Source organism: Pteropus alecto, unplaced genomic scaffold (assembly GCF_000325575.1).
Source record: "Pteropus alecto unplaced genomic scaffold, ASM32557v1 scaffold106, whole genome shotgun sequence".
NCBI classification, from domain to species: domain Eukaryota; kingdom Metazoa; phylum Chordata; class Mammalia; order Chiroptera; family Pteropodidae; genus Pteropus; species Pteropus alecto.
In genome coordinates, this window is record NW_006442103.1 from 14,920,070 (window position 1) to 14,946,394 (window position 26,325).

General features: G+C 50.2%; 1 protein-coding gene across 4 annotated transcripts in view; it reads right to left on the reverse strand.

Moving 5' to 3' along the window:
- Positions 1-26,325, reverse strand: part of IGSF3 (immunoglobulin superfamily member 3) — an 89,665-nt gene that overhangs the window by 35,847 nt on the left and 27,493 nt on the right. For all 4 annotated transcript variants that reach the window (XM_015595528.2, XM_015595527.2, XM_006919675.3 and 1 more), the window contains exons 2-3: positions 5,783-6,160; positions 3,335-3,745 (exon numbers count right to left, since the gene is read on the reverse strand). In XM_015595528.2, the coding sequence (XP_015451014.1) occupies positions 3,335-3,745; positions 5,783-6,160 (789 nt within the window). The remainder of the gene's footprint in view (positions 1-3,334; positions 3,746-5,782; positions 6,161-26,325) is intronic.

Here is a 26,325-nt window from a genome sequence, read left to right on the forward strand (position 1 = left end):
CCCCGGTGGAAGACTCAAGATTCAGAGCACCCCACGCTCTTTCTGCACGGCAATTTGCCGTTGGTTGTACCCACTCGATTAAACCTCTAGAAAACAATGTACGCCTTCTCCAATACCCCCTCGCTCCTCAGCTCACTGAACTGGAATTCTGGGCCTTTTCCCACATTTCACTGACCTGGCAACTGTCACCCACGACCCCGCTTCCCCCGGCACAACCAAGAGCTTTTCTCCAGCACGTTTTGGTTCTGCACCCACGCCCCACCCCTGGGCTCCGTGACACCTTCCCTCCCGCCTCTCCTCTCCCTCCCGACCACCTGTTTCTCTCTCACGGGGGCTGCTCCTCCAACCACCTGTTTCTCTCTCACGGGGGTTGCTCCTCTGACCGCCTCTTCCGCTTCTCCTGGGCCCTTTCCCATTTGTACCCCACGGGCTTTCCTGGGCCCTCGTCACTCCCAAGTTCAAACTCTAAGCGAGCTCTGTGTCTGACGACACAGACACTGGGTCGTTTCACACACCCAGTGACTGGAAGATTCTGCTTGCGGGATGGGCTCCTCGAGGAAAACTCACAGAAACAAAAGAAAAGGCTGCACTCACAGGGAGGCGGACTTCCCAGGACTCCTGGGTCCTCCTGGCCGTTCCTCCCCCGTGCGTCCCGCAGCTCAGGGAATCACGCTGACTTTCAGCCCCGTGCATCCAGACAGCTGGACGCCCCCCTTCCATGCTGCCTGCCTTCCAGGCCACTGCCACTCACCTGGTCCCACTCTTACTTTACTAGTTCTTTCCTGCCTGGTCTCTCTTTAGACCCAACCTGCTTAATCCCCCGTGGTCTTTTTCCTTCTAAACCCAGACTTGATTACGTCACTCCTTGCTTAAAAATCTCAACCCCGCCCAAGGATCTGCAGCAGCGGTTTTCAAGCTTTATTTGGAGAGGGACTTCCCTTTTTCAGATAAAACCTTTTGGTGCCCAATATAGAAAACATTTGGTTGAACTGAGCGGGGAACACTGAGGCCGTCCCAGGCCTTCCTCCAGCAGCCCTGGCACGTACGCACGCACGGGAACACGCACGCGCATGCACACACCCACGTGCAACCTCCCCAACGCCTCCGAGAGGCTCCTAAGGTTCCAACAAGAGCAGCCTGAAAACGCAGAAGGCCAAGCTCCGCATCGCAGCATGCGGGGCTCCGGGCTACCGCGCCTTTCTCCCGCCTCACTCACGTCTCGCACTCAGCCCTGACGGACACCTGACCGACGGACACCTGCCGTCTCTCCGCTTGCCTAACAGGTCGAACGGCCTTGCACCTTTACGCTTCTCCTCCCGCCGTCTCCCCGAGCTTCAAGGCTCAGCGCGAGCCGCCCCACGGCTGGTTTTCCTGGATTTGCCTTAACCTCCGTGTCACGCAGGGAAACTTCTCGCCGTAAGAACACTTCGCGCCGACCGTGTTCCCAGAGCCCGTTACACGGGACACTGTCGTAGCACTCAGCACACCGCCCTCAGCCCCTGCTTTCCCACCCGCACGTCTCCCGGGAGCAGAGACCAAGCATCATCCATCTCCAAATCCCCAATGCTGTCACCGCACCTCCGGGGCTGTAGAGACTCGCTACACGTTTATGGAAATGAACTAAGTTGGGGCTGTCACCACGAAGTCTGAACAGCACAGCGTCCCAGAGTGAGGTCATCGACGTTTTTTTTTCACCCAGTTTGCCCTTTGCCAGCTTAGTTTGGATACATTCGCTGGGCCAATTTTAAAACTCCTAATTCCAAATTGGTAAGATTAAAATAAAGAAGATTAACTGATGCAACCTAATTTAAAAGCGTTCAGACTCAAAATTTGGTCCAGACTTTTCGAAGCTGATCTTAACACCATCCAGGAAGGGAAAGGATGAGTGTGGAACGCAGCACCCTCTGTAGATTTCTTAATACTGGAAGATCCGCAAGCTGCTCAACGCTCTGGGTCCTACAGAGCAGATAAGATGCCACCCGTCCGGGGGCCCAGTCCCTCTCACAGAAGCTCTGACAGACGTGAGAGGTCCTGAGAATCACTTCTGCCCTGTGGCATCCAGAGCTGCGCTTCACGAACTGTGGACAGAGGAAGAATCGTGTGGGACGCACCCTGGACGCCAGCCTCCCAGGGCCCTCGCCAGGAGCCCGGCTCAGCGACCTGCACCGTGAGGGAAGTCGGAAGCCCTGCTCTAGAGTGACAGAGCTAGTGGCAGGGGAACGACGTGAGGACCAAGGCCACCGACTGTAGCCATGGGACAGGGAGGTCAAGTAGCGGGTGCTGATGAGGGGACCCCACCTGCACCTCGGGCTCCGCAGCCTGTCTCCCACCGACCCCACCTCCACTCCCCAGCACAGCTGCAGGGCCTCCCCAGAGCTCAGCGGAACACTGTACCTCCATGATGGCAAATGACCACCTCAACCAAAGGCGAGGACGGCCGGCCCATGGAGAGCTTGCCCCCAGTCCAGCCGAGGCAGCCAGCGCTCAGCTCTGACCTTGACCGCTGCTGGACTCGGGGGTCTAGAGAGTGCAGTCTGACCTTGTGGGAGGATAACACCACGGGTCAGAGAGGATCTCAGCTCGCAGCACCACCGTCGCCTGGGCCCAGATCTAAACACACTTCTGAACCTCCTCGGGGAACCCCCATGCGGGTCTGTCACTTGAAAGAACATCTGTGGGGCACTGGTACTCTCTGGGCCTTAATGACACGCGCTGGGACTCCTCCCGGGCCCCTCTGTAACACCGCCTGCACTTGGCACCTTCCGGCCAGCCACTTACCTCCCAGAACTTCTCAGGGACCGTGGAGTAACATGTGACAAAGCACTTTGGAAATTATAGATCACCACCAAAGAAATATCAGTAATAGAAGACAATAATCACTTATGCCAAAATTTCTCTAGTTCATAATTTCATACGTATGATAGGCTCCTACAAATGACACAGGATTGGTACCTGAAGCAGGCAACGTCATCAAAGAGGACGGGCACGTAGCCAACGGGGACCCCATCATAAGACACAAATGGTTTATGTGAAATCTCCCAATTTTCAAAATGAATTTGTAATTCAAGAAAATGTAAAACTCCGTGTAGGTTGAAGAAACCACGTGTGCAGGCAGGAGCCGGTCCGTATAGGTCCCCCCCACTCCCCAAGTCACTAGACAGTCAGGTCTCGGGACCGCTGGGCCCCGGACACCCTTCGGCTCCCTGTGCTCCTCGGGCAGGACCACTCTTAACTTCCCACGAAAACCCAGCACACGTTCAGAGGCGTCTGTCCGCACACGCTCCTCGTGTCGGACATCCTCACCACCAGGTAGAGGAAGACAAGGGAGACTGACCTGTGGGCTGGACAGTGACCACGGTCCCCTCGGAACGCTTCCGGGTCATGGCGTACCACGAGCCGTCCGGATCCTGGACCCACTCGGCGGCCTCGCAGTAGAACTCGCCCTGGTCCGAAGGCTGCAGGTGGAAGACGGTGAGGCGGAAGGTGGTGCTCCCCAGCTTGTCCAGCCGCACCTCCCCCAGGCTCTGCCTCTGGGCGTACTCGCTGCCGGAGTGAAGCACGAAATCCCGGCTCAGGGCGATGACCTCCACGGGCTTCTCACTGCCCCTCTGCCGGAGCCAGGCCACGGACAGGTGGCTGTGCTGGAACGTCTCCGTGACCACCTCGCAGGTGAGCTCGAGAGGGTCCTGCTCCACCTTGTGCAGAGTCTGGGGCATGGCGGTGGTCTGCAGAGAGTCTGGGATCACTGCAACACAGAGACGTGCCAAGTGCACGGTCACGACAGAGCCACGGCATCTTACGCTCACGGGGAAAAACTGGGGCTGTCCTGCTTCGGGCACATCACAATGATGCTGGGGGACACAGAAGGCAGCAGGAGAAGAGGAGGACCAATTATGAGATGGATGGATTGTATAAAAAAAGCCGTAGGCAGGAGTCCGCAGGAGCTGAGCGGGGCTGCTGAGGACAGGACACTGTGAACATCACTCATTCTTAGTGTCACCGGGAATCGAAGGCAACTCAACAACACATGACAGCAAAGCTCTGACCCCGATGACGCCTTCGACCATTGCTGCGAGGCTGCAAAGGAGCCCAGACGGCACGGGAACGAAGCAGCTTCCTACCTGCATCTGGACTGACAGTTTTTTGCCACTTATACTTACCTGCTTGGTATCGTCATAAGACTCAGATAAAAGGTAGGCTGTATTTAATTTTACATAATAAATGAACTCCCTGAAAATACCACGTAGAAAGCATTTTCTCAGGCAAAATTAGATTGTGTTGTTCATTTTGGTATCGCTTCGAGATACTCGACATGGGCCTCTTAAAATGGAAATCGTTCCTGGAAACTGGGGAGTTTTATATTTCTATACAACTTCTCATTTCATCCCTTCCAGCCACCACCCCACATTCTCCCAGCTGACTTCGGCAATGCCTTGCGCTAGGAAGGCTATTTAAAAAAAAAAAAAAAAATTTTTTTTTTTCTTCAGAAAAGCATCATCCTCCTCGATTTTTTAACAGATTTAATTTTCATATAATTCATGTGTCGAAATGGTCTACACTGGAAGAAAGCCACAGCGCGGGGATGATTCAGGCCAAGCGAAGACACTTGCCCCGTGGTCCCTTCGTGAGAATTCTTCCCTGGAGACTAAGCACCACCGCGCCTCTGGCTGACGAGGACCCGCCAGTCGCAGCTGTGCTGGTCTCAGCACGGGGTCTCACAGGCCTCCTGCCGGGGTGCAGACTTATCAAAAGGGAGAGCGAGCAGAGGGAGCTGGAGGTGGCGGTGGCGGGAGTGGGAGCTGGTAGCGCAGGTGGCACTGGGCCACGGCGTTGGCCAACGGGAAAGATCAACAATGCCGGTTTTTATTATCACAATCGAGCCTGGAAATTATGACTTGGGCAGAAAAATGGAACAGCCTTGAAGGTGTTGGCCCCTCACACCGAGCTCGGGGCCCGGGGAGGCAGCTGGTGCACGCGCCCCACGGAGCCAGGACCTACGGACGCACCCCGGGTCCGGGCGAGGACCTGCAGCTGCGTCCTCCACATTCAGTATCACCCTCGGGGGCTCAGAGCCCATCCAAAAGGCCCATCATTTCCAAGGGGTCTGGCCTCCCCTCCAGCTGACGTCACACGCTTTGCTGCCCTCGTCACCTCTCCAGATCACCAGCCGCAAACATCCTCACCTTGTGTTTTCATGTCCCCTTTCACCAGCTGGAGGGCCAGTTAACCTCTTAGCATCTGCTTTAGAGGTTTTTTTTAAGTGTCAGCCTCAACCTTCTGTTATTTACAAGAGAACACAAACTTTGTTCACCTGTGTTAGCTGCTGACTCTAAACTACTTGGGGTTTCTTTTAAGTCAAATAAAGTTGTACTCTGAAAGAAGTGACTCAGTGTTATGGAATGAACGTTGGTTTACGTCCCCGTAAAATTCTTATGTTGAAACCTAATCCCCAGTGTGATGGTATTTGAGGGGAGGCCTTTGGGAGGGGGTCAGGTCAAGAGGGCGGAGCCCTCATGAACGGGACTGGCGCCTGCATAAAGGGACCTCAGAGAGCTCTCTCACGTGCTTCCCACCATGTGAGGATACGGTGAGAAGTCCGCTGTCTGCCACCGGAAAAGGGCTCCTCCCGGAACTGGCCGGGCTGGCACCCAGCCTCCAGCACCGTGACAAATAAATGCTCGCTGTGGGAGCCGCTGGGTCTGCGGAGCGCTGTCACCGTACCCCGAACTGACGAGGAGCCCCGGGCAGGACCGCGGCCAGGGAGAAGCGGCCATCTCCTTACCCACGAGGTTCATCTTGGCGCTGTAACTCCCGAAGTAGCGCTCGTCGGTGTTGGGCGTGTGGCACTCGTACTCGCCCGCATCCCGGGCCTGCAGCTCCGTGATGTGCAGCAAGGCCGAGTGGTCCTGGACTCTCTCCACGTAGATCTTCCCGCTGCGGACGCGCTGGGTGTAGATGGCGTAAGGGAAGGAGGGGTCCACCGTGCTGACGATCTGGACCTCGCGCTCCGGGGCGGAGGGCAGGTAAATGGACCACTGGAAATTCTGCTCGGAGGGGCCCTGGTAGCCACTCACGTTGCACCAGATGGTGATGTGGGAGCCCTCCGTGCGGTATAGGGGTCCTTCCTGGACGGCGACTTGCCGCTGAGCCGTCACCTTACCTGTGGGGAAGACACACACAACATGCTCGATTAGTTCTCGGACCAAAATGCAAAGCAGGCAGCGGTTGTCAAAGGGTTTGTTATTTGTGTGACATGGGAATATAAATAGCTTACTGGCCCTTTCTGAGGCGCTCTGTGATTTATAAATATTAATTAAAATACTGTGGTAAAGCACTGTCCCTAATTTGCATGTATGGAAATTTGATCGTGTAAAAATGAGGTTCTGCTACGTATTCGACATTGGGCTGACCCCTGGGAATGTCATTTAGTCTTTCTGTTTGTCATTTGTGTGGCAGTTTTATATCTATTTATTAATGCTGTTTATAAAGCTTGTAATAAAATGAGCAGGAAAAGTTGAATCCTTCGCACAAATTCTGATGCAAACAAAAGCAACCGTTTCCCAATCTGGCCGAAATTAAATGCGCCTCTCTTGATTAGAGGGCTCGCAGGAGGGAGTGCTGGAGCCCTTTCTTTGGTGCTGCACCCTTCATTTTCAGATGCAGCCACCCCAGGACATCCTGTGGAGGAGTCCTTCCGTCCTCGGTCCTCTGTCCCTGGAGGCAGAGCGGAGCTCCTGCAGCCTGCTGCAGCTTCGGGCTGCACGCACACGAACTGGAATGGTGAAAGGCCGAAGCGGACCCCTGCTGCCCAGATGCCCGCACACTGACGATGGAGGGAACGGACAGCGCAGACCGGAAACGAGGAGGTAAGGCTGCTGTGAGTTCACAGCTCCGACTCGCCCAGCGGCCCCCCTGCCCCGTGCAGACTACGCTTCCCCACGGTGGTCCCTGCCAGCCTTCTCCATGTGCTTCCCCTTGCGGACTTGGGGGGCGGGGCAGGTGGGGGACACGAAGGGTTTAATCTCTCTTTCCATACCACCAGAACACTGATTCCGCCTGAGCCACTGAGAAGGTGACCTGAGGGACACACCCCCTTGTCCTTCCCCTTGGCAGCAGCTGGCCATGACAGGGTGGCAGAAAGAGCAGGTGAGTTCTAGGCACAGCTCTGCCAGGAACTGGAACGGGCTGTGTCATCCTGGACAAGGTGCTTTTCCACTCTGGACCTTGATCTCTTCATCTATAAAATGATTTCTAAAAAGGCTCTGGACAGACTAGCATGTGTGCCAATGCTGGCTTTGTCACTTATTAGCTGTGATCTTAGATATGTTACTTAACCTCTCCAAGCCTGTTTCCTCATCTGTAAGATGAGGATAATAATGTGTGTCTCACGGAGGTATCAAAAATACCAAATAAGATACAGTCTGTAAAGCCGCAAGCACAGGGCCTAGCCCATAATCAGTCCTCAGTAAGAGCTGCAAGTTAAGACCCCTCCTGGCTGGCACATTCTGTGGCTCTGGATCCACAGAAGGCAGGATTTGGCCAGTGATAACCCAAGGACATTCCAATGGCCTCTTGACAACGACACCATTTCTGGGCCGTCCACCTCCACCCACAGCTGTAGCCCACTCCCACTCCCGAGAAAGCGTCCTCTCCCCTGTCTGAAAGGGACCCACAGCTGCCCCTCTGCAAATCCATCTGATGTGGCTCCAGCTGGTGAGCAGCTGGGACACCTCAAGTCCTGGTGAGTGGCCTGCAGCTCTAAGCCCCAGCTGTGCCTTAAAGCATGCTGATCTAAGATGCAAACTGACCAACTTTAAAACGGACCACACAAAGAAAGGTCTGTGGCTTATAAACTCTTATTCATGCAGAACCTTTCTCCCCAACAAAATCTTACACGGAACCCCATTGCGACTTCAGCAGTAGAAGCAGGGAAACTAAAAAGTGTGAGGCAAATCAACAGATCAAAGTGGTACGGGAATTTGCTTGATACATTCTGGCTGACAGCATCCATTTCTACGCTGAAAGTCATGGAGAAGACAGCACATTAGTTATTTTCAGGATGTCAAAATTCGCTGTTGAATGAACATTTAGACTACGTGTACTGTTTTTACGACAATTTAAAAAAATCTTATATAATGACATTTGAATCAAATGTTTGCAGGATTCCAGAAACACAGAAACTCTGAAAACAACTTAACTACGTTCATAACACTGATGTCTCCTTGCATTTCAGTGTTTTATCACAGAACCACCACAGCCACTCCCCACCACCTCGAAGAAGGCTGGAGGCGGGTCAGAAAGGGTCAGAACGAGCCAGCAGCTTCCTTTAAGGGACTACTTCTCATCCTGGGACCCGCCCCGCACTGGAATCATCTGGGGAGCTTAAAAGAAAAACTAACAGGGCCTGGATCCCACCCGATGTAACTGGTCTGGGGTGCAGCCTGGGTGTCAGGATTTTTAAAAAGTCTAATACATAGCAGGGTCAAGAACTGGTGCCGTAAGGTGTCTCTACCTGTGCGGTGCCAGCCAGGTGCCCATATTAAAGAATGTATGGTAATATAAGGCTCTCAATAGCTTTAAGCCCCCCTTTCTGAGAAGACTACATTGATTTGGGTCAAGAAAGTTTCATTTTCCTCTAGTGAGTGGCCGGTCAGATACTGGCTATTGTGATGCCTTATCGGGCTTACCGGAGTGCACTCTACTTACAGACCTTAGAAAAGCACATTGGATCTGCACATTACCCCGCCGAAAGGTAAGCAATGTTAAGTGGCCTGAATGAGCCAGGGCATCAGGGTCAAAACAACTTGTCCAGGGCGGAAGCAGGTTATAAACAGCCCTGACAAATAAATAAATAAATGCTGGATTGTACTTTAAACACACACATTCAGCTGCACCTCCTTATTAAGTATCTCCTGAATTTCCTCCTCGCCTGACAAAGGGCCTTTGGCCCCTGAAAATAATGCCGCTCTTAGGAAGTGAACCTTAACACAGAAATAAAAATTAACTTTTGCTTTTCAGCAGCTTAATTCTCCTTCCAGACCCCACCCTCCCCATTTCCTGCTTGCACTGCCCGTGCTGTGCAGACCTCATTCTCCTTGATGCCTGCTTCTGCCTTCAAACAGACCCCAACCCTGACCGAGGCACCCCCTGGTCCCACTGCCCCTTCCACCTGCCCTCTCGGCCTACGACAAGAAGGCTCTTCTGAGCAGGGATCACGTCTCCTTCTTTTTTTTTTTTTTAACAATTTTTACTTTAGACATTCCTGTATTTGTTGAATTACTCTGCAGTAAGCAAATATCACTTCTCTAATTCAAAAGATGAAAGTATTGTATATAAATGTATAAAAAGGACTAGACACAAAAGGCAGAGAGTGGAAGACAAAAATAGGAACACAAAATAAAGACAACAAATAAAAAATAGTAATGAATATGGAGATATTAATCCGACTACATCAATAATCACTTTGACCATCAATGGTCTAAATGCACCAATTAGAGATTGTCAGAGTGAATCGAAAAACATGACCCAATTATATCTTGTCTACAAGAAACCCAGTTTAAATATAAAGACACGTGTAGGTTAAAAGTAAAGGGATGGAGAAAAATATGCCACGTTTACATTAATCAAAAGAAAGCAGAAGTAGCTACATTAATTTCAGACAGAGCAGACTTCAAAGTAAGGCAAGTTATCAGGGATGAAGAAGGACATTACATAATGGTAAAGGGGTCAATTCTCCACGAAGACATAACAATCCTTAATGTATATGCACCTACAGAGCATCGAACTACAAGGACAGAACTGCAAAGAGAAAAAAGATGAATCCACTATCATAGCTGGTGACTTGAACACTCCTCTCTCAGAAATGGACAGACCCAGCAGGCAGAAATTCAGTAAGGACACAGTCGAACTCAGCGCGACTGTCAATCAACTGGATACAATAGACACCTACAGACAGACTACTTTATCCAACAACAGAATACACATTCTCCTCAAGCTCACATGAAACATTCACCAGTGGGCCACAAAACACCTTAACTAGTTTAAAAGAACAGAAATCATACAATGTCTGCTCTCAGACCACAGTGGAATTAAACTGGAAATCAATTTTAGAAAGGTAGCTGGAAAATCCCCAAATACTTGGAGATTAAACAACGCACTTCTAAATAACGCATGGGCCACAGAAGAAATCTCAATAGAAATCAAAAATATTTTGAACTAAATGAAAACTAAAATACAGCGTATTGGAAGTTGTGATATGTGGGGTAACCAGTACTTGGAAGGAAATTTAGAGCATTGAATGCATGTATTAGAAAAGAAGATCTCAAATCAATAATCTAAATTTCCACTCTAGGAAACTAGAAAAGGAAAAACAAATTAGATTCAAAGTAAGCAGAAAACATAAAAAGAATTAGAGCGGAAATCAATGAAATCGGAAACGGAAAATCAATAGAGAAAATCAACATAACCAAAATCTGGTTCTTGAAAAAGATCAGTAAAATCGATAACCCTTTACTCATGCTCTCTAAGAAAAAAACAGAGGACACGCGTTATTCACATAAAAAAATGAAAGAGGAAATCACTACAGATGGTATGGAAATTAAAAGGCTAATAAAGGAATCCTACGAACAACTCTATGACCACAAATCTGATAACGGAGATGAAACTGACCAATTCCTTGAAAGACACAATCTGCAAAAACCCACACAAGAAGAAAAGAAGATTTGAATAGAAACTGAGTCAATCATAACTTTCCAAATCAGAAAAACATAGGAGAAAACCCAGATGACTTTGGGTATGGTGATGCCTTTTTAAACAGAACACCAAAGTCACAATCCATAAAAAAATACTTGATAAGCTGGACTTTCTTGAAATTAAAATCTTCTGCTCTGTGAAAGAAACTATCAAGAGCATTAGAAGACAAGCTACTGACTAGAAGAAAATATTTGTAAGAAGACATATCTGATAAAGGATTGTTATCCGAAATATACAATGAACTCTTAAAACTTAACAATAAGAAAAAACGATGCGATTAAAAAATGGGCCAAAGGCTTTGACAGACATCTCAGCAAAGAAGATAAACAAATGGCAGGTAAGCAAGTGAAAAGATGCTTCACATTAAATGTCATCAGGGAAATGCAAATTAAAACGACAATGAGACACCACTACGCACCTATTAGAATAGCCAAAATCCAGAACACTGACAACGCCAAATGCTGGTGAGGATGTGGAGCAATGAGAACTCTCATTCACCGCTGATGGAAATGCAACATGGTAGAGCCTCTTCAGAAGACAGTTTCACAGTATCTTACAAAACTAAACAGATCCTTACTATACAATTCAGCAATTGCCCTCCTTGGTATTTACTCAAAGAAACTGAAAACTTCGGTGTCCACAAAACCCACACACGGATGTTTATAGGCAGAACTATTCATATTTGCCAGAACTCGGAAGCAATCAAGGTGTCCTTCACTAGGTGAACAGATAAATAAACTATGGTCCATCCGGACAATGGAATTATTATTCAGCACTACAAAGAAATGAGCTATCGAGCCATGAAAAGATGTGGAGGAACTCCAAGAACGTATTATTAAGCAAAAGCAGCAAATCAGAAAAGGGTACACAGTGCATGAGTCCAACTATATGACACTCTGGAAAAGGCAAAACTATGGAGACAGTAAAAAGATAGCAGTTACGGGGGAGGAGGGAGATGAATGGGCAGAGCGCAGAGGATTTTTAGGGTAGTGAAACTATTTTACATGATACTGTAATGATGGATACATATCATTATGCATTTGTCCAAACCCACAGAATGTACAACACCAAGAGTGAACCCGAAGATGAACTATGGATTTGGGGTGATTATGATGTGTCGATGTAGGTTCATCTTTTGTTAAAAAAAAAAAAGTACCATGCTGGTGAGTGACAGTGGTAACGGGAAGGCTATGTGCGTGTGGGGATGGAGGGTTTCTGGGGACCCTTCCTCTCCATTTTACTGTAAATCTGAGGCTGCTGTAAAGAAAATAAAGTCCTGGTAAAGAACTCGTACAACTCAATAGCAAAAATATGTAAATAAGTAACACAGTCTAATTAAAAACTGGGCAGAAAATCGGAATAGACATTTTTTTTCCAAAAACGCACAGCTGGCCAACACATATATGAAAAGGTGATCGACATCACTAATCATCAGGGAAATGTAAATCAAAACTACAAGGAGCTCTCATCTCAAACCTACCAGAAAGGTTATTAAAAAGACGAGCAACAACAAGTGCTGGCAAGGATGTAGAGAAAAAATACCCCTCGTGCTCATGGTGGGAAAGTACACTGGTACAGCCACCGCGGAAAACAGTATGGAGGTTCCTCGAAAAATTAAAAATGGACCTACCATATGATCCAGCAATCCCACTTCTGGGTATTCATGCGGAGGAAACAAAAACACTACTTGGAAAAAAATATATGCACCCCCATGTTCATAGCAGCATCAGTTACCATATCCAAGGTATGGAAACCACCTAAGTGTCCACTGATAGATGAATGGATAACGAACAGTGATACACACACAGGAATATCATTTAGCCACATCAAGAGGAAATACTACCATTTTCAACAACACGAATGGACCCTGAGGGCATTATGCGAAGGTGGCGAGTCAGGGGAAAGGTAAACTGGGTGAAGGGGTCACAAGGCATGAACTTCCCGTAACAAAATAAGTAGGATCTGAGGAGGTGATGGACAGCATAAGGACTGTAGTTCATAATACTGCATTATATATTTGAAAGTTGACAAACGAGTAAATCTTAAAAGTTCCCGTCACAGGAAAAAACAAATTTATGACTATGAGTGATAATGGATGTTAACTAGACATTGTGGTGACCATATCACAACATATAAATATATCAAATTATTATGCCGTACACTTGAAACTAATACATCAACTTTACCTCAATAAAAATAAAGTTTTCAAAAAAGCAAGAGGACTAGAAAGAAAATACTGGGTGATGAGATGGCCAGTGATTTCTTTTTTTCCTTCTTTATATTTTAATCTTTCCCCAAGTCCTCAGTAAGGAATATGTACTAGCTGTACAATTAGGAGAATAATTTAACCCAAAATAAAACTAATGCATGATAGCTGTATAAAATGTATTCTGTATTGACTAATGTGATGTAATTAAAAAAAAAAAAAAAAAAAGACTCTGTATTTGGTCACTGTCCCTGGTTCTTGGCCCAGAGCTTCCAAAACCCTTGGAATTTCCTGAGTGACAGGAGTGTCTGCCATTCGTAAGTCGCCTCTTCTGACCACTCAGGAGTTTATGCCAATGAGATGAATCAAGGTGCACCCTCACACAGTTTCAAGAGAGGGGCTGGCCAAGCCGAGAGAGATGGAACCTTCAGCGAGTGGAACCCACGCTCCAGGGAGACTGAGTTCAATCACCAAGAGCCAAAGATTTAATCAATTATGCCTATGCAATGAAACCTTCTATAAAAATCCTAAATGACAGGGTTAGGAGAACTTCTGGGTCAACGTTCTGGGGGCACTGGCACACCTGGAGAGGGCATGGAAGCCCTCCCCCAATACCTTGCTCTAAGTGCTGAGTTGAGCTGACGTGTGTGACCAACAGGAAACGCAGGAATGATGGAGTGTCACTTCCAAGGCGAGGTCATAAAAAGCCACTGGGGTTTCCACCTTGCTCTCTGAGAACATATACTGTAAGGAAACCCAAATGCCATGTCACGAGGACATCAAGGCAGCCCTATGGGCAGGTACACGAGGCCTCCTGCCAACAGCCAGCATGCAACTGAGCCAGCCCCAATCAAGCCTTCGGAAGCCTGTAGCCCCAGGTGATGTCTTGACTGTACCCCCCTGGGCCTCAGAAAAGATGCTTCTGAATTCCTGATCCACAAACGCTATGTGAGATAATAAGTGTTCACTGTTGGGGTTTTTTTGTGTGTGTGTGTGTTTTTTTGGTTTAGATCTTTCTTTTATTGCTTTAAGAATTTTACTGACAATTGCAATAATTACCTCTTTAGCAGAGCGTAGTTTCTCCAATCAAGATTTTTTAAAGACCTTTTTTTTTAGAGCAGTGTTAGGTTTACAATAAAATTGAGAAGGCTTTATCCCTGTGTTAAGCAAAAAGTTTTAGCATAACTTGTACTGATACATAACTGACACAGATATCTGTGGTCCTGCGAGGGAATGGAAAATTGTGTTGTGTTATATGCACATATACGAGTTCTTCTAGAAAGAGAGTCCGAAAATCTCAAAAGATTCTCAAAGAGATCCAAGACCCAGAAACAAAGATTAAAAATCTTTAAACAACGCATGACCGGTGGGAAAGGCTGTTCTTCAAGATGTAGTTTGACAGCCCTTAGTCACAGAAAAACACATGCTATCTATCACTTAACTAGTTTTTCAAGATATTGCTTGTCCAAGTCTGCCCCCACTTTTTCCTTGGTGACAAGCCCTAGATGAGCCTGGCTGGGGGCAGTCTGATTGAGGCGCTGGTGAGCAGGGAGGGGTCGCTGCGCCTGTGAAAGCCAGCTTCTGGTGCATTTTTGGAACATGCCTGGGCTCAGAGACCCACATCCCTAGGCACGGGATCCAATTTCAATGTCAAAATGCATGACTGTGCGTGTTAGAGGAGCCACCTCCGCATTTACTCTTCCAGCTGTGGCCTCTGCGATCTTTGTCAAAGCTCGATCAGCACCCAGTTGTTATAAATTCTGCAAGGCACGAGGCTGCGCTAGCCTACCTCCTTACCTGTAAAATGGGAATCACGTAATACACCACCTATCAATCTCACAGGGAGCCCTGGAGATCAAAGAATACTGTGAAAGCCACCAAATGAGGATTTTTAAATTTCATCTCCTTTCTACCGACATGAGCTATTAATGCCAAAACAGGGGGAAAAAATCTTTCTAAGGACAAAAGCAATAAAAAGAACATTAATGTTCAAATTTCAGTTAAAAAAATGCAAAACTGCATCTGCAGTAAAATGATGTTTAAAAAAATACCGTACCTAGAAAAATAACCGAACACAACGCTAACGATGATGGGCTGAATCTCTGAGTGGTGAGAATGCAGGTGATTTTCCCTCCTCCCTCTCCTTCTCTTCTCTATTTCCCCATTTTTAAAAAATAAGCAGGTATGAGTTATCTTACAATGAAGACAGATGACGATAATAACGAGCACTTTAGTGAGCCAGGCGCCCTCCGAACTGCTCCGCACACATCATCTCATTTAATCCGCGCAACGACCAAAGGAGGTCGATTTCATTACAGCCACATTTACCAGACAAGGAAGTGATCGTCAAAGTTAGGTCACTTTCTCCGTGACAAAGAACATGACTCACCATCTTTTTAGTCTGTGGCTCACACTGAATCTACTCGAGAACACCCCTGATGAGCGATGATAAACCACCCTCTGGATAAGCTTGCCAACCTGGTCCTGAAGATGAGGACGGGGGTCTATATAGCCTCAAGTGAAAAACGACAAACACACCAGGCAACCGAGAGCGTAGTCAGCAAGGCCGCTCCAGTGACAAGGTCTGGCAAGTCCCACTTTTTAGCCTTCAGCCAAAGGAGGACAAGAAGTGGCATGAGCTCAAAGAACCTGCCTTTGATCCTTTCTGGAACAGGGGACAGACAGACACAAAGCTTATCTCTCACCAACAGTGACAGCCAGCAACTGCCGGGCCCCATCAGGCCCCGGGCACTATTCCAAGTGCTTTACCTGTAGTAACTAATTTTACCACTCCCAGCAACCCTGTGAGGTCTACACTTAGTGACTTCTCTTCACAGATGCAGAACCAGAGGCAGGGAGCGAGAGTGAAGCCAGGCTGGAGACACCCTCTCTATGAAAAGCACCTTAACTAAGCAGGCTCCACTAGGTCAACGTCACTGCTCGCCAGGGGCAGCCTAACCCAGGTCCCTCCCTACACACGTGGGGAGCCACAGAGCCAGGACGGCTCATTGCTCAGCTTCCCAAGACCATGGCACAGGAACCTGCATCGGGGTCTTTAGTTCCGTCGAAATCGTCCCTTGTAACAGCCGTCGACTCCCATGTGATACATGCATGGCCACAACCCAGCAGCAGACCTGAAGGACAGAGCTAATTCTGGAATCTTCTCCCTCCTTGACCACTCACAGCACAGGCAGTAGCTGCGAGACCTTGGCTGGTCGCTTAACCTCTCGTCCTCCTCTGTAAAGTGACATAATCCTCACAGCATTGTTGAAGGAGTAAATGAGTTGCTACATTTAAAACCCTTAGTGCCTGGCCCATAATAAGTGCTCAATAAACATTAAGCCACCAACTACAGTAATAGCAGTAGTATCAATAGTAGCTCCAGCTGTGGAGCTAATTCCTCCCACACACCAGGGCAGGCTGTATTTTCCAAACAGTAACAAGTGGCAGTAACAATACCTCCTGTTCCACCAGCTCTTCTGCAATGTGACCATGCCATCGAGAGATGGAGCGTATTCTCTTCCCTTTGAATCTGAGCAGGCCTGTGACAATGTGTGACTTTCAATGCTACATCATAAAACGTGATGCAGCCTCTACTGTACTACCTGGAGCCCTGGGCCATCCTGGAAGAATTTCAAACTGCCCTGAGGCTGCCACCCTGTGAGGGAGCCCCGCCCCGCACACAGAGGGGCCATGTGCAGAGCCTGGTGGAGCGTGCAGTCAACGGCCAGCACCAGCTGCCGGCCATGCGTGTGAACGAGCCTTCACACAACTCCCAGCCTAGGCTGCGAGCCGCCTCCCAGCCCTGGACTCTTCCCAGCTGAGACACTGTGGAGCAAAGAGTAACCATCCCTGCCTTGACCGCCTGAATTCAGGGCCCATGGATCCCATGCGCATAATAAAACGGTTGTTTTAAGCCACCGAGTCTTGGAGTCATTTATTACGTGGCAAAGATAACTAGAACACGTGCTATATTTCCAACCAACATATTCTGAGTACCTGTTATATGAAGGGTACTAGGTCAGAAACTATGAAGGGACGATGAATAAGACATGGTTTTATCTAAGATGACAATCCCAAAGGAAATACATATAACTAATTATCATTACACAACGGGGTACGATGGCAGCGAGTTGCAAGGTGAAAATTTAGACTCCTTAGAAGGAGAAAGTAGGTCCAAAAAGGCTTCATAGAAGTCGTGCCATCTGAATTGGGTCTTGAAGGGTGCATTATCATTACACAACAGGGTACGATGGCAGCGAGTTGCAAGGTGCAAAATTTAGACCCCTTGGAAGGAGAAAGTAGGTCCAAAAAGGCTTCACAGAAGTCGTGCCATCTGAATTGGGTCTTGAAGGGTGCGAGGGGAAGTATATGCCACACGAACACGTTGTAATACGGTCCAGGATTAGCAAAAAGTTTGCCAAGATCTTTTGTCGCATGACTGGAGGGCACATCAATGCCAGGTGGCGAAGAGCGCTGATACGGTCTAACCCCTCCTCTGGGACAGGGCGACTGGGGAGAGAGGCTAGCTCGGCGAGGAAGGACACAGATCGGATCTGTGTTTGTGAATCGCCACTCAGGGGCAGGCGGAGGACAGAGCAGAGGGCCAGACTGGAAGCAGGCAGCCCCAGTTCCCAGCCAAGTGAGACAAGAGCAGGGCTCAGCCTGGTGTCAAGTTCAAGGACAAAAATGCCACTCTTTAGTCTTTTTTTTTTTTTCCTTAAATCCCCTGTAGCACCTAAAATAGAGTTGGTCTAAAGACGATGATTAATAAATGTTAAATTATTGATGCCACTTCTGGGAAACTATGACTACCCGCTCAGAACCAGCAGGCGGACTGCAAATTCAGTGATTCACTTCACTGCAGACCTGTGACGTGTGCACTGCTGAGTCACTAGGCTGCTTTGCTGTCCTTTGTCAGGGCACTGAGCTGCCAAGCCCCTGGGCTGGGTCCCTGCTTCTTAGCTGTTGCCTAATTCACTAATCACTAATTGTGGAAGCTGCCGCCTAGAGGGCTGCTAAACTACGACTTCAAAAATATTTTAAACAATCCAATATTTACCCAAATTAGAATGTTTAAGACTTTTTAATTAAAATATTACAAGCTTTTGATCTCTTGTGACTTCCAACGCTAACCCTACTTCCCCCTCATTTTCCCAGAAAATAGCATTGCTGTGACTTAGAGATACATCACTCTAGATTTTTTTAAAAATGTATATGTTTACATACAGATATATATAACCATGGAAAATATACAGTATTGTTACGTATTTTTACATAAACATTATCATTCCAAACAGACATGTTCCTTGATTTTCCTTCTTAATACACTGGAGAAAGAATATAATTCTAGTTCTTTTCTTTTATACCGCTGTATGGTATTCCATCATAGGATCCCACCACATTTCATTTATTCCCAGACTACTAATTTTTTTACTCCGATATGAATATGTTATTAATATGTTAATTATTTCTAATTTTTCTGCTTTAACCAACGAGCCCTTCTCTTGTCACAGGCTTCCCACCTCTTGCCCTTTCCTCCCCTGAATTTAGACGATCCTCCAGCTTGTCTCGCCCTGACCGCTGAAGCCACAGGGGATACCTGCGCTCCCAGGATGTCCGTGGCTCTCTCATACCATGACATGCTGGCCCCAGGACCAGCCCCAAAGACCACACCCCCCACTCTTCTACCTCAGCCCCTCCTCTCCTGCCACTCGCCTCTTGCCACCACCCCTAACCCCTTTCCCAGGAAAAAGCAGGGATAATGCCCGAGTCCTGCTCACGCTCTCGTATTCCCACCGCCCCCCTGCCCCGCCCCGCATCCCCTCTCACCCCCATCCAAGGATGGCACAGAAGCAGCATCTGAAAGGAAAGGCAGCCAGGGGGAGCCCAGCGCCTGCCCTTACCCAGCGATGCCCGTGGCCATGACCCTTCTCCCAGCTCCACCAGGGTTCACGGCGGCAAAGCCCATGGCAAAAGCTTAACACTGACTTGAAGGACCGGTACTAGCCTTCTATTTTCTGGAGGGGAAGAAAATTAAAAGATGGGATCAGATTACTTGCCGGTAAATGCTCCAGGCCCACCGACCACTGCCTCCTTCCATTCGGTTTCAAAAACAACAGAAACGGGCTGAGTGTCAGGCTGTCTTCTGACTATGAGGGTGCCCTCGTGGCTCAGCTCCCCCTGCCAAGTCCAGGGGCCCAGGAACCACAAGCTTCAAGCGAGTTCCGGTGAAGGACCAGCACTCGGAACCGGCAAATGCCTTGCTCCCTCTCACAAGGACACGTTTCGTAACCGCCACTGCTGCTGCTACTATTTCGGGCTGCATTTCTGGACCCAGGATGCCCCAGATTCTCAGTCTGGTCGAGGTGGCTGCTAGATTTCTCTCTTACTGGCCGCCTCCACCGTCCTCACATGAGTCACGAAATAACTCCAACTCAGCCCCCGGCACACTCCGTCCTCCTGGAAGCTGGCAGGGTTCCGTCCGTGTCCCCCTCACTGCTCTCACAGTGTCCCCAGGAAGAAGACACTAAGTCCAAGTCCTTCCTGAAAAACGCCAGTGGGCTCCTTCAGGCAGCATCCGATGACAGCTCGCCGGGGCAGCAAGGGACGCAGACGACCTTGAGGGGCTTGTCCAGTGGCATAAGGCCCAGGTGTGAAGGGGTGGCCATGGCTTCAGAGGCTCGTGAGAGGTCAGTCTGGCCATTCTGCCTCCCGATGCCAAAGAAAATGGAGGGTGGGCAGCTGCCTGGCTGCCACGGTGTGCAGGTTTTGAATGGATGGTCCTCAGAGGGCTCGCTCCCTCCGTCAGCGCCCCAGGCGCAGACACGAATGGTCCTCTTTCCCCAGCTCTGCCCAAGGCCCCGCGGGCAGGAGGCCCTCCCCACGTTCCTGTGGCCTCCGAGGCCGCCGTGTCAGCAGTGGGATCGCTAGACAGTGGGTGAGCAACCGTGCTACTGCCTGCAACCCCGACAGAGCTCAGTGCTCCCGGCCTGCTAGGGACTTCGGGAAAAGTCGCTGACGAGGAGCGAAGAAGCCCAAACGGCTGGCAGGAGACGGGCTCCAGAGTCCACTTCCCCAGGGTTTAGAACAGCCCTGAACACTCACATCCGGTTCCAGAGTCCCCGGCCAGCTTCCTGTGGACAAAGGCAGGTGCTCTGGGAGCTGGGGCTGGCCACGTGGACAGTGAGGGAAGCCGTGGGGCCGGCGGCAGATATGACAGTCTCCGCACACACGGGGCCGATCTCTTGGATGCCGGCTGGAAAATCACACGAGAAGCCGGAGCTCCATCGGCCAGCTCAAGTGTGTGTGGGGAGGGGGCAGGGTGGAGAAGGGACTATGACAAGCCACACGGCGGAAGCTCTGGACAATCCAAGAGTATGGGTCACGGCACAGCTGGGCCTTGGAGGCCCAGAACTGGAACATCAGTGTGACCTGGGCCAGCTCTCCGGGCCAGCCCCACTCCACGCCTCAAAGATGAGCGTCCTCGAGCTGGCCACAGCTTCTGTGCACCTCATATTCAGCTCACACGTGCCTATCGATGCCACTGCACACACCGGCACCCCCCACCCCCCGTGGCTCTCGGTGCAAATCCCCAGATGGCACCCTCGGTGGCGGAGCCGCTCCTCTTTTAATCAGGCCTCTGACTCCGATGCTGTCGATACGCCCCAGGTCCAGCCAGCCTCGACCGCGTGGGCCTCTACCGCATTCCATTACCCGGCAGCAGGCAGGACACTAAGTGCCCGTTCAGTCTGCTCTTCCTGTTTCCTAGGCATCCTACACACTGCACAGATTGCCGTGGCAATCAGGACAGTCAAGAGTCATTTCTCAGACCATCTTCCCCTTGACTCCCCAAAAAAGAGGTCAGAGGAGGGTGAGTATTTTTGTGCGGCTTCTTCAGAGGTTGGGTGAGTCGGGGAGGGGTGGCCAAGGGCCCAGAGGTGGGGAAAAGGGAGGGGCTGAGCGAGCCAGTGATGGCAAAATCGGCCAGGGCTAGGACTGGCTAGGTGACCTGGCAGGTGTGTGACTCGTCACGTGGTTAACGCTGCCCTCTATTTGAGCTCGGTGCTGCTCAAGGGCCTGGCTGAACAGGTTTGGCCTCATCTCCTCTTTTTTTTTTTTTTTTTTAAAGCTGTTTAGTCGCTTTCTAAAATCCTCATTTTCCGAGTTATTAAACTTTCAATCCCACGTTGATCCCTCCCGTGCCCCGCAACGCATCTCTTCTTGCTTCTTCCAACTGGATGTCTCTGCACAGCAGTAACAGACGCCGTGGGCCCTGATGGATCGTCCTTCCAGGCGCAAAGCCGGCACCTGAATGACAGATGGCTGAAGGGATCGCGAGAAAGCCGCTGAGCCGTCAACAGGCAGGCCGCCGCCGACTTACACAGGGCCAAGGACGCGACAGCACAGGGCTGTTTATGAATCCCTACGGCGAGTGAGGCCGGGCCGGGCCTTCCGAGGCCCTGGAGACACCTGGAGGCACAGAGACTTCAGGATCTGGGGTCTGAATGCTGGCTGTAGGGTCCCCCAAAGAAGAAGAAGGGGTTAAAAAAGCCTCAGACCCCTGGTGACAAACCCTGCCCAATGATGACGCTACGAGGCATCCCCAAGCCCAGCCTCCTCACGGGGGGCCAGGTGAGAAGCCTTCCGAAAAGGAACAGAAGATGCCACGTAGGAACGAGATGCGAAAGGACTGGAAACCCGCCGAGCGCCGGCATCTTCGCGAGCACCTTCCCATTTCCACGTCACAGCCAGCCTGTGAGGCAAGTGCACTGTCCCCATGTCACAGATGATGAGATGAGCAAACCACGGCTCAGAGCAACAACCACAGTGGCTGCACAGCCAGCACCACGACCCACAGCCCCTGACTCCGAGCTCCTTTTTCATTCACAGATACTGGGGGTGCCTCTTCTTTGCCAGGCACCGTGCCAGGCTGATGAGCTACAAGACCCAGATCCACGCAGTCAAGGAGGAGGCTGATGTGTAAATAGAGGTTGCGGAGTGCTCACGCACTGTGAAGGACGCACGGAGGACACAGGGGAGGGAGCCCCTTCTAGCCGCGGGGTGTCAGGAAAGGCTTGGAGAAGAGAGCTTCCTCCCGCCTGGTTTTAGTTGGGATGAGTGGGCATTTCCGCTTGCTAAGGGCAGGGGGACACGACCAGGACCCCGGCAGAGAGCCGACCAAGTACATACACAGAGCTACAGGAGAGAGCTGGAGGGTCCAGAGAGCTGTAGCAGCTCCCTTGACAGGTGCAAGGGACATGAGGGGTAGAGGATGACCGGGACAAGCAGCAGCAAGGGGCAGATCAGGGTGAGGGTCGGTGCCGTGCTGACAGAGGCTTTGCCCATGGGCGATGGGGGAGCCACTGAGAAATATGTATTCTGACCATGTCGTGGGAGGATGGTTCTGGCAGGAATGGTGGGAAAGGGGCCCTAGCAGCAGATTCCGTGCTGATCAGAAGCGGTCTGGCAGAAGAGATGCCAAGAAGTGCAGTCACGAGTCAAGAGCCGGAGTGGGGGTCCGGGGCGCTATCTGGAACCCACTGCCAGATCTGGGCGTCTGGGAGGGTGCGAGGGCGTGAGAACGGGGGTAGAGGAGGGGTGAGTTTGGGGTGAGGAGGAGTCGATGAGGTCATTATTGGACTAAGATACTATTCCCTGGGCCCCTCCAACTCTCTAGAAATCATGCCCTCCAGCCAGCCCTCGGGAGGGCAAAGGGAGCAGAGGAGAGTCGCACAGCTGACGGATGGATGGCAAGCATTCAGACGGGAGGTGCCTCACAGGCCCCGAGAACCCATCGATCAATTTGGGAAAGATGCCAGAAGACGGTTAATTCAAGGCTGCTCCCAAATACCCACCATTCAGTCCTCCTCAGTCTCCATCAGCTGCAGGCCCCTTAGCTCCCAAATGGCCATCATCGCCAGGAAGGTCAAGACATAGCAGAAGTCACCAAGGGCAGAGTCTATTCCTAGAAAGCACTTGGCAAGCCCAGACATAAGCTACTCAGTCAATGAAGTCTTGATTGAGAAAAGAAAGACAACACACCCAAGATGTTCCAAACAGAAAATGATCCCACTAATGAGGGCTCTGATGATCCAGATGTGGAGATTATCGTTTTGCTAGAGCTGCACATTTAAAACACCTGGTCGTCAAAGCCAGGAAACACCTCTCATCCCCAAAGGTCTCCGGTGCTGATAACCGGAGTTATCAGTCACCTGTTGTGTGCAGCTGCGAGAGATACGGATCTGTGCCCGCGGCGGCCAGCATCTCGACAAGCACAGCAGACTGTCATCGACTGGTGACACATTCTCCAGGATTTAAAAGCACCTCGGAAACCACCGTCAAGACAACCACAAAAGAACTAACCACGTGACATACTGAAGGCAGAGCCCTCCGAGTCAGCCGAGAAAGCAAACCCTTTCGAAAGGCAACGAACGGGCAGGGCACATGGACGCTGAAGGATTCGCTTTTAGTCTTGCCCAGCGATTCTTTTTTTGGCCATTTATTTCCATCCCCCTAAACTTAGGATATCTATGCTCTAGGCGGAAAGAGAGAGGGCACTCGTAATCTTGGAGCAGCCCCTGTGACAAGATAAACTCGCCTTACCTGTAGGGCCGACGGAACAGGCCCCAGTGCGTGGGGGACTTTTTAGGGGCAAAGGAGCTTCTGTTTGAATCCATTTGACAGGACCTCCAGCCAACTCAGAAAAATCAAGGGCTGCAGTGAGGAACAGGTAAGGAAGGCAACAGACATAAAGGGCCTTCGAAAAGTTTTAAATCCCCATGGGTAGGGATGGTGACAGTAGTGTGTTTAAGGAGCATCTGATTTACTTGCTAAGGCAAAATTCCGTAAGTATGAGACACTGGGACCTGAGGGGAAGGTGTCTTCACTGCGGCTATGCCTGACAGGCTCATTGTAAAGTAATGAATTTCGTGGACACTCGGAGAGAAAAAAATAGCTTCAAGAGCTGTGGATCGACGGTGGGCACTGCCAGGATGCCACCTTTGCTTTCTGTGAGAGCTACATGTGGGGACTGCGCAGAGCTCAGCGAAGGCCAGCCGAGGAGAAGTCGGCCCCAGTGCCAACGTCCCCACACGTGAACCATGTGGAACACCCTGGGTCCATGCATTTGTGTCTGTATCAGAAGGGGACCAGGGGGTCGCAGCAGGTCACCATCCAGGAGACCAGCGGGTCACAGTAGGTCACCATCCACCCCACGAAGTATAGGAGAGTTGCTATGGGGGTTTTGTGAGGGTTTTTGTTGTTGTTGTTTTGGGGGGAGGAACCTTAGACAATCTTTTAGTCTCCTCTCTAGGGCTGAATTTCCTACATGCAAAAAATATATATATTTTTTAAACCAAACCAAACAAAAAAGGGAAAACACCTACACAATCTTTAAAGTCCCTCTTTAACTCCAAGACTGTATGATTCTGTGACACCAAAATTCAAAACCCCTGGACTCCCCAAACTACACACATTTCCCTCCGCCAGAGAAATGTACGTGTAAATGACAGAACAAAACCCATCAGAATCAGGATCACGGGACTAAAAGAAAACTTAGAAGCCACACAAAGCAGAAATGCAGAACCAGCAGGGAATGAAGGAGAAGCGATATTTAAAATTACGGGTTTGAAAAAGCTTGAACAGAGTCCCAGGCTGAGGTGGGTCTTATGTCCGCAGCCCGGACTTCTCATGAAGTTGGGCTCACGGGGCTGGAGAAGAGGTGCCGGCTACGGAACGAGCTCCGGGCCGTGGGGGCTGAAACCCAAGGCCGAGAACAGGATCCCACAGTCAGCATCACAGAGCATGTTTTCCAAAGCATACACGTGAACCCGGTCACTGCAGGGGTCTCTGGGGGGATGGGGCGAGAAGCCGACTTCATTTTCGCTGTCTACATCCTTTTGTACCCTTTATAATTAAACATGTGCATGCATTACCTATTCCAAAATAAATGAATAATAACACATGGCATACCAAAGTGAAACAGGTAGACAATAAAAAAGACAAAGACAATTTAAACTTTCTCCTGAAGAGGGAGGGCTCAAGTTAGTGAAGGAAACAATTGAAAAACAAGAGCCACCTGGTCCCGGCCAAACCCATCTCTCTCCCGTTCTCACTTCTTCCTCCGAGTTCCCACTGCGAGCCTGGCTTCGCACCCAGCACATCTCCTGGTTTTCCTCCTCCACCTCTGCCCACATCTCCTCAGTCATTTGCTGCCTCCTCTCCTGCCTCTTGCCCAGGAACTCGAGCTGCCCACCAAACCTCAGCTGGTGCCCTCCACTCCTCTCTGCCTGGAATCGCACTATTAGGCAGTTCGTCCACCTGTTCAGGTGAGTGCCCCACCTGAGCCAGAGTGTATTTCCCAAAGTTAGCCACAACATTATCTGTCATCCCACACCCTCTGCTCATAATGTGACTTTGTTCCCATCGAGAGATGGGATCTGTGTTTCCTCCCCTTGAATCTGGGTGGGCTCATGACTGTGGCAGAAGTGACACTCCGTGACTTCAACGCTAGGTCATAAAAGGCTTCTACCTGGCTCTTCTGATACACCCACTTGGAGCTCGGAGCTGCCGTTTAAGCAGGCTACTGCTCTGAACCTCCACGCTGTGAAGAAGCTCAAGGCAGCCCACGCGAAGAGAATGAGATGCTGGCACCCCTGTGCCACCTCCCCAGTGTCCCAGCCACCACCTGACCGCCACCGAAGGCAAGGCGCTGAGCCAGGACCACCAGCCAAGCCCTTCCTGAAGTTCTGACCTACAGAATTCACGAAAGAGAATACAGTGATTTTTGTTTTAATCCACAAAGATTTAGGAAGATTAGTAACAGTACTAGGTAACTGATAACCTGCCTCTAAACAGCAGAGTCCAAAATGTTCAGTGCCCCATCTTAAACTCGCTTCAGGTCCCACTCCTTGTTGGTTTTAAGTCGCTGAGCTTGACCAAGCCCTTGAGTCACTGACGCCAGAAATCTGTTTAAATAAAGGCATCACGTCTGCCCATACTGTCTGCAGCCTCCGGAACAATGCCCCCGACGTGCCTTCCTCGGTTCTCTTCCTGGCAGACAGCGGTCCACGCTCTCCTCCCTCCTTTCCTATTTCCCTGCCGCTCACGGAACCGTCCCCACGTTCTGCTCGCCCACAGCAACCCTCAGCCCCACTCCTTCCTCTCCGTCCTGCCCCTTGCCCAGGAACTCCAGTTGTCCCGTCTCGGTCCACGTGCCCAGGCCTCTGCATCGGGGGCTGCTCCCCCGCAGCCCCTCTTCCCTTCCACCGCCCCCCACAGGGCAGAGAGGACTCATTCTTTTAGACCCACAACGTCCCGGAACAGACCTAAGGCCGCTGAAGCGCCAAGAACTCTCACCCTCGAAC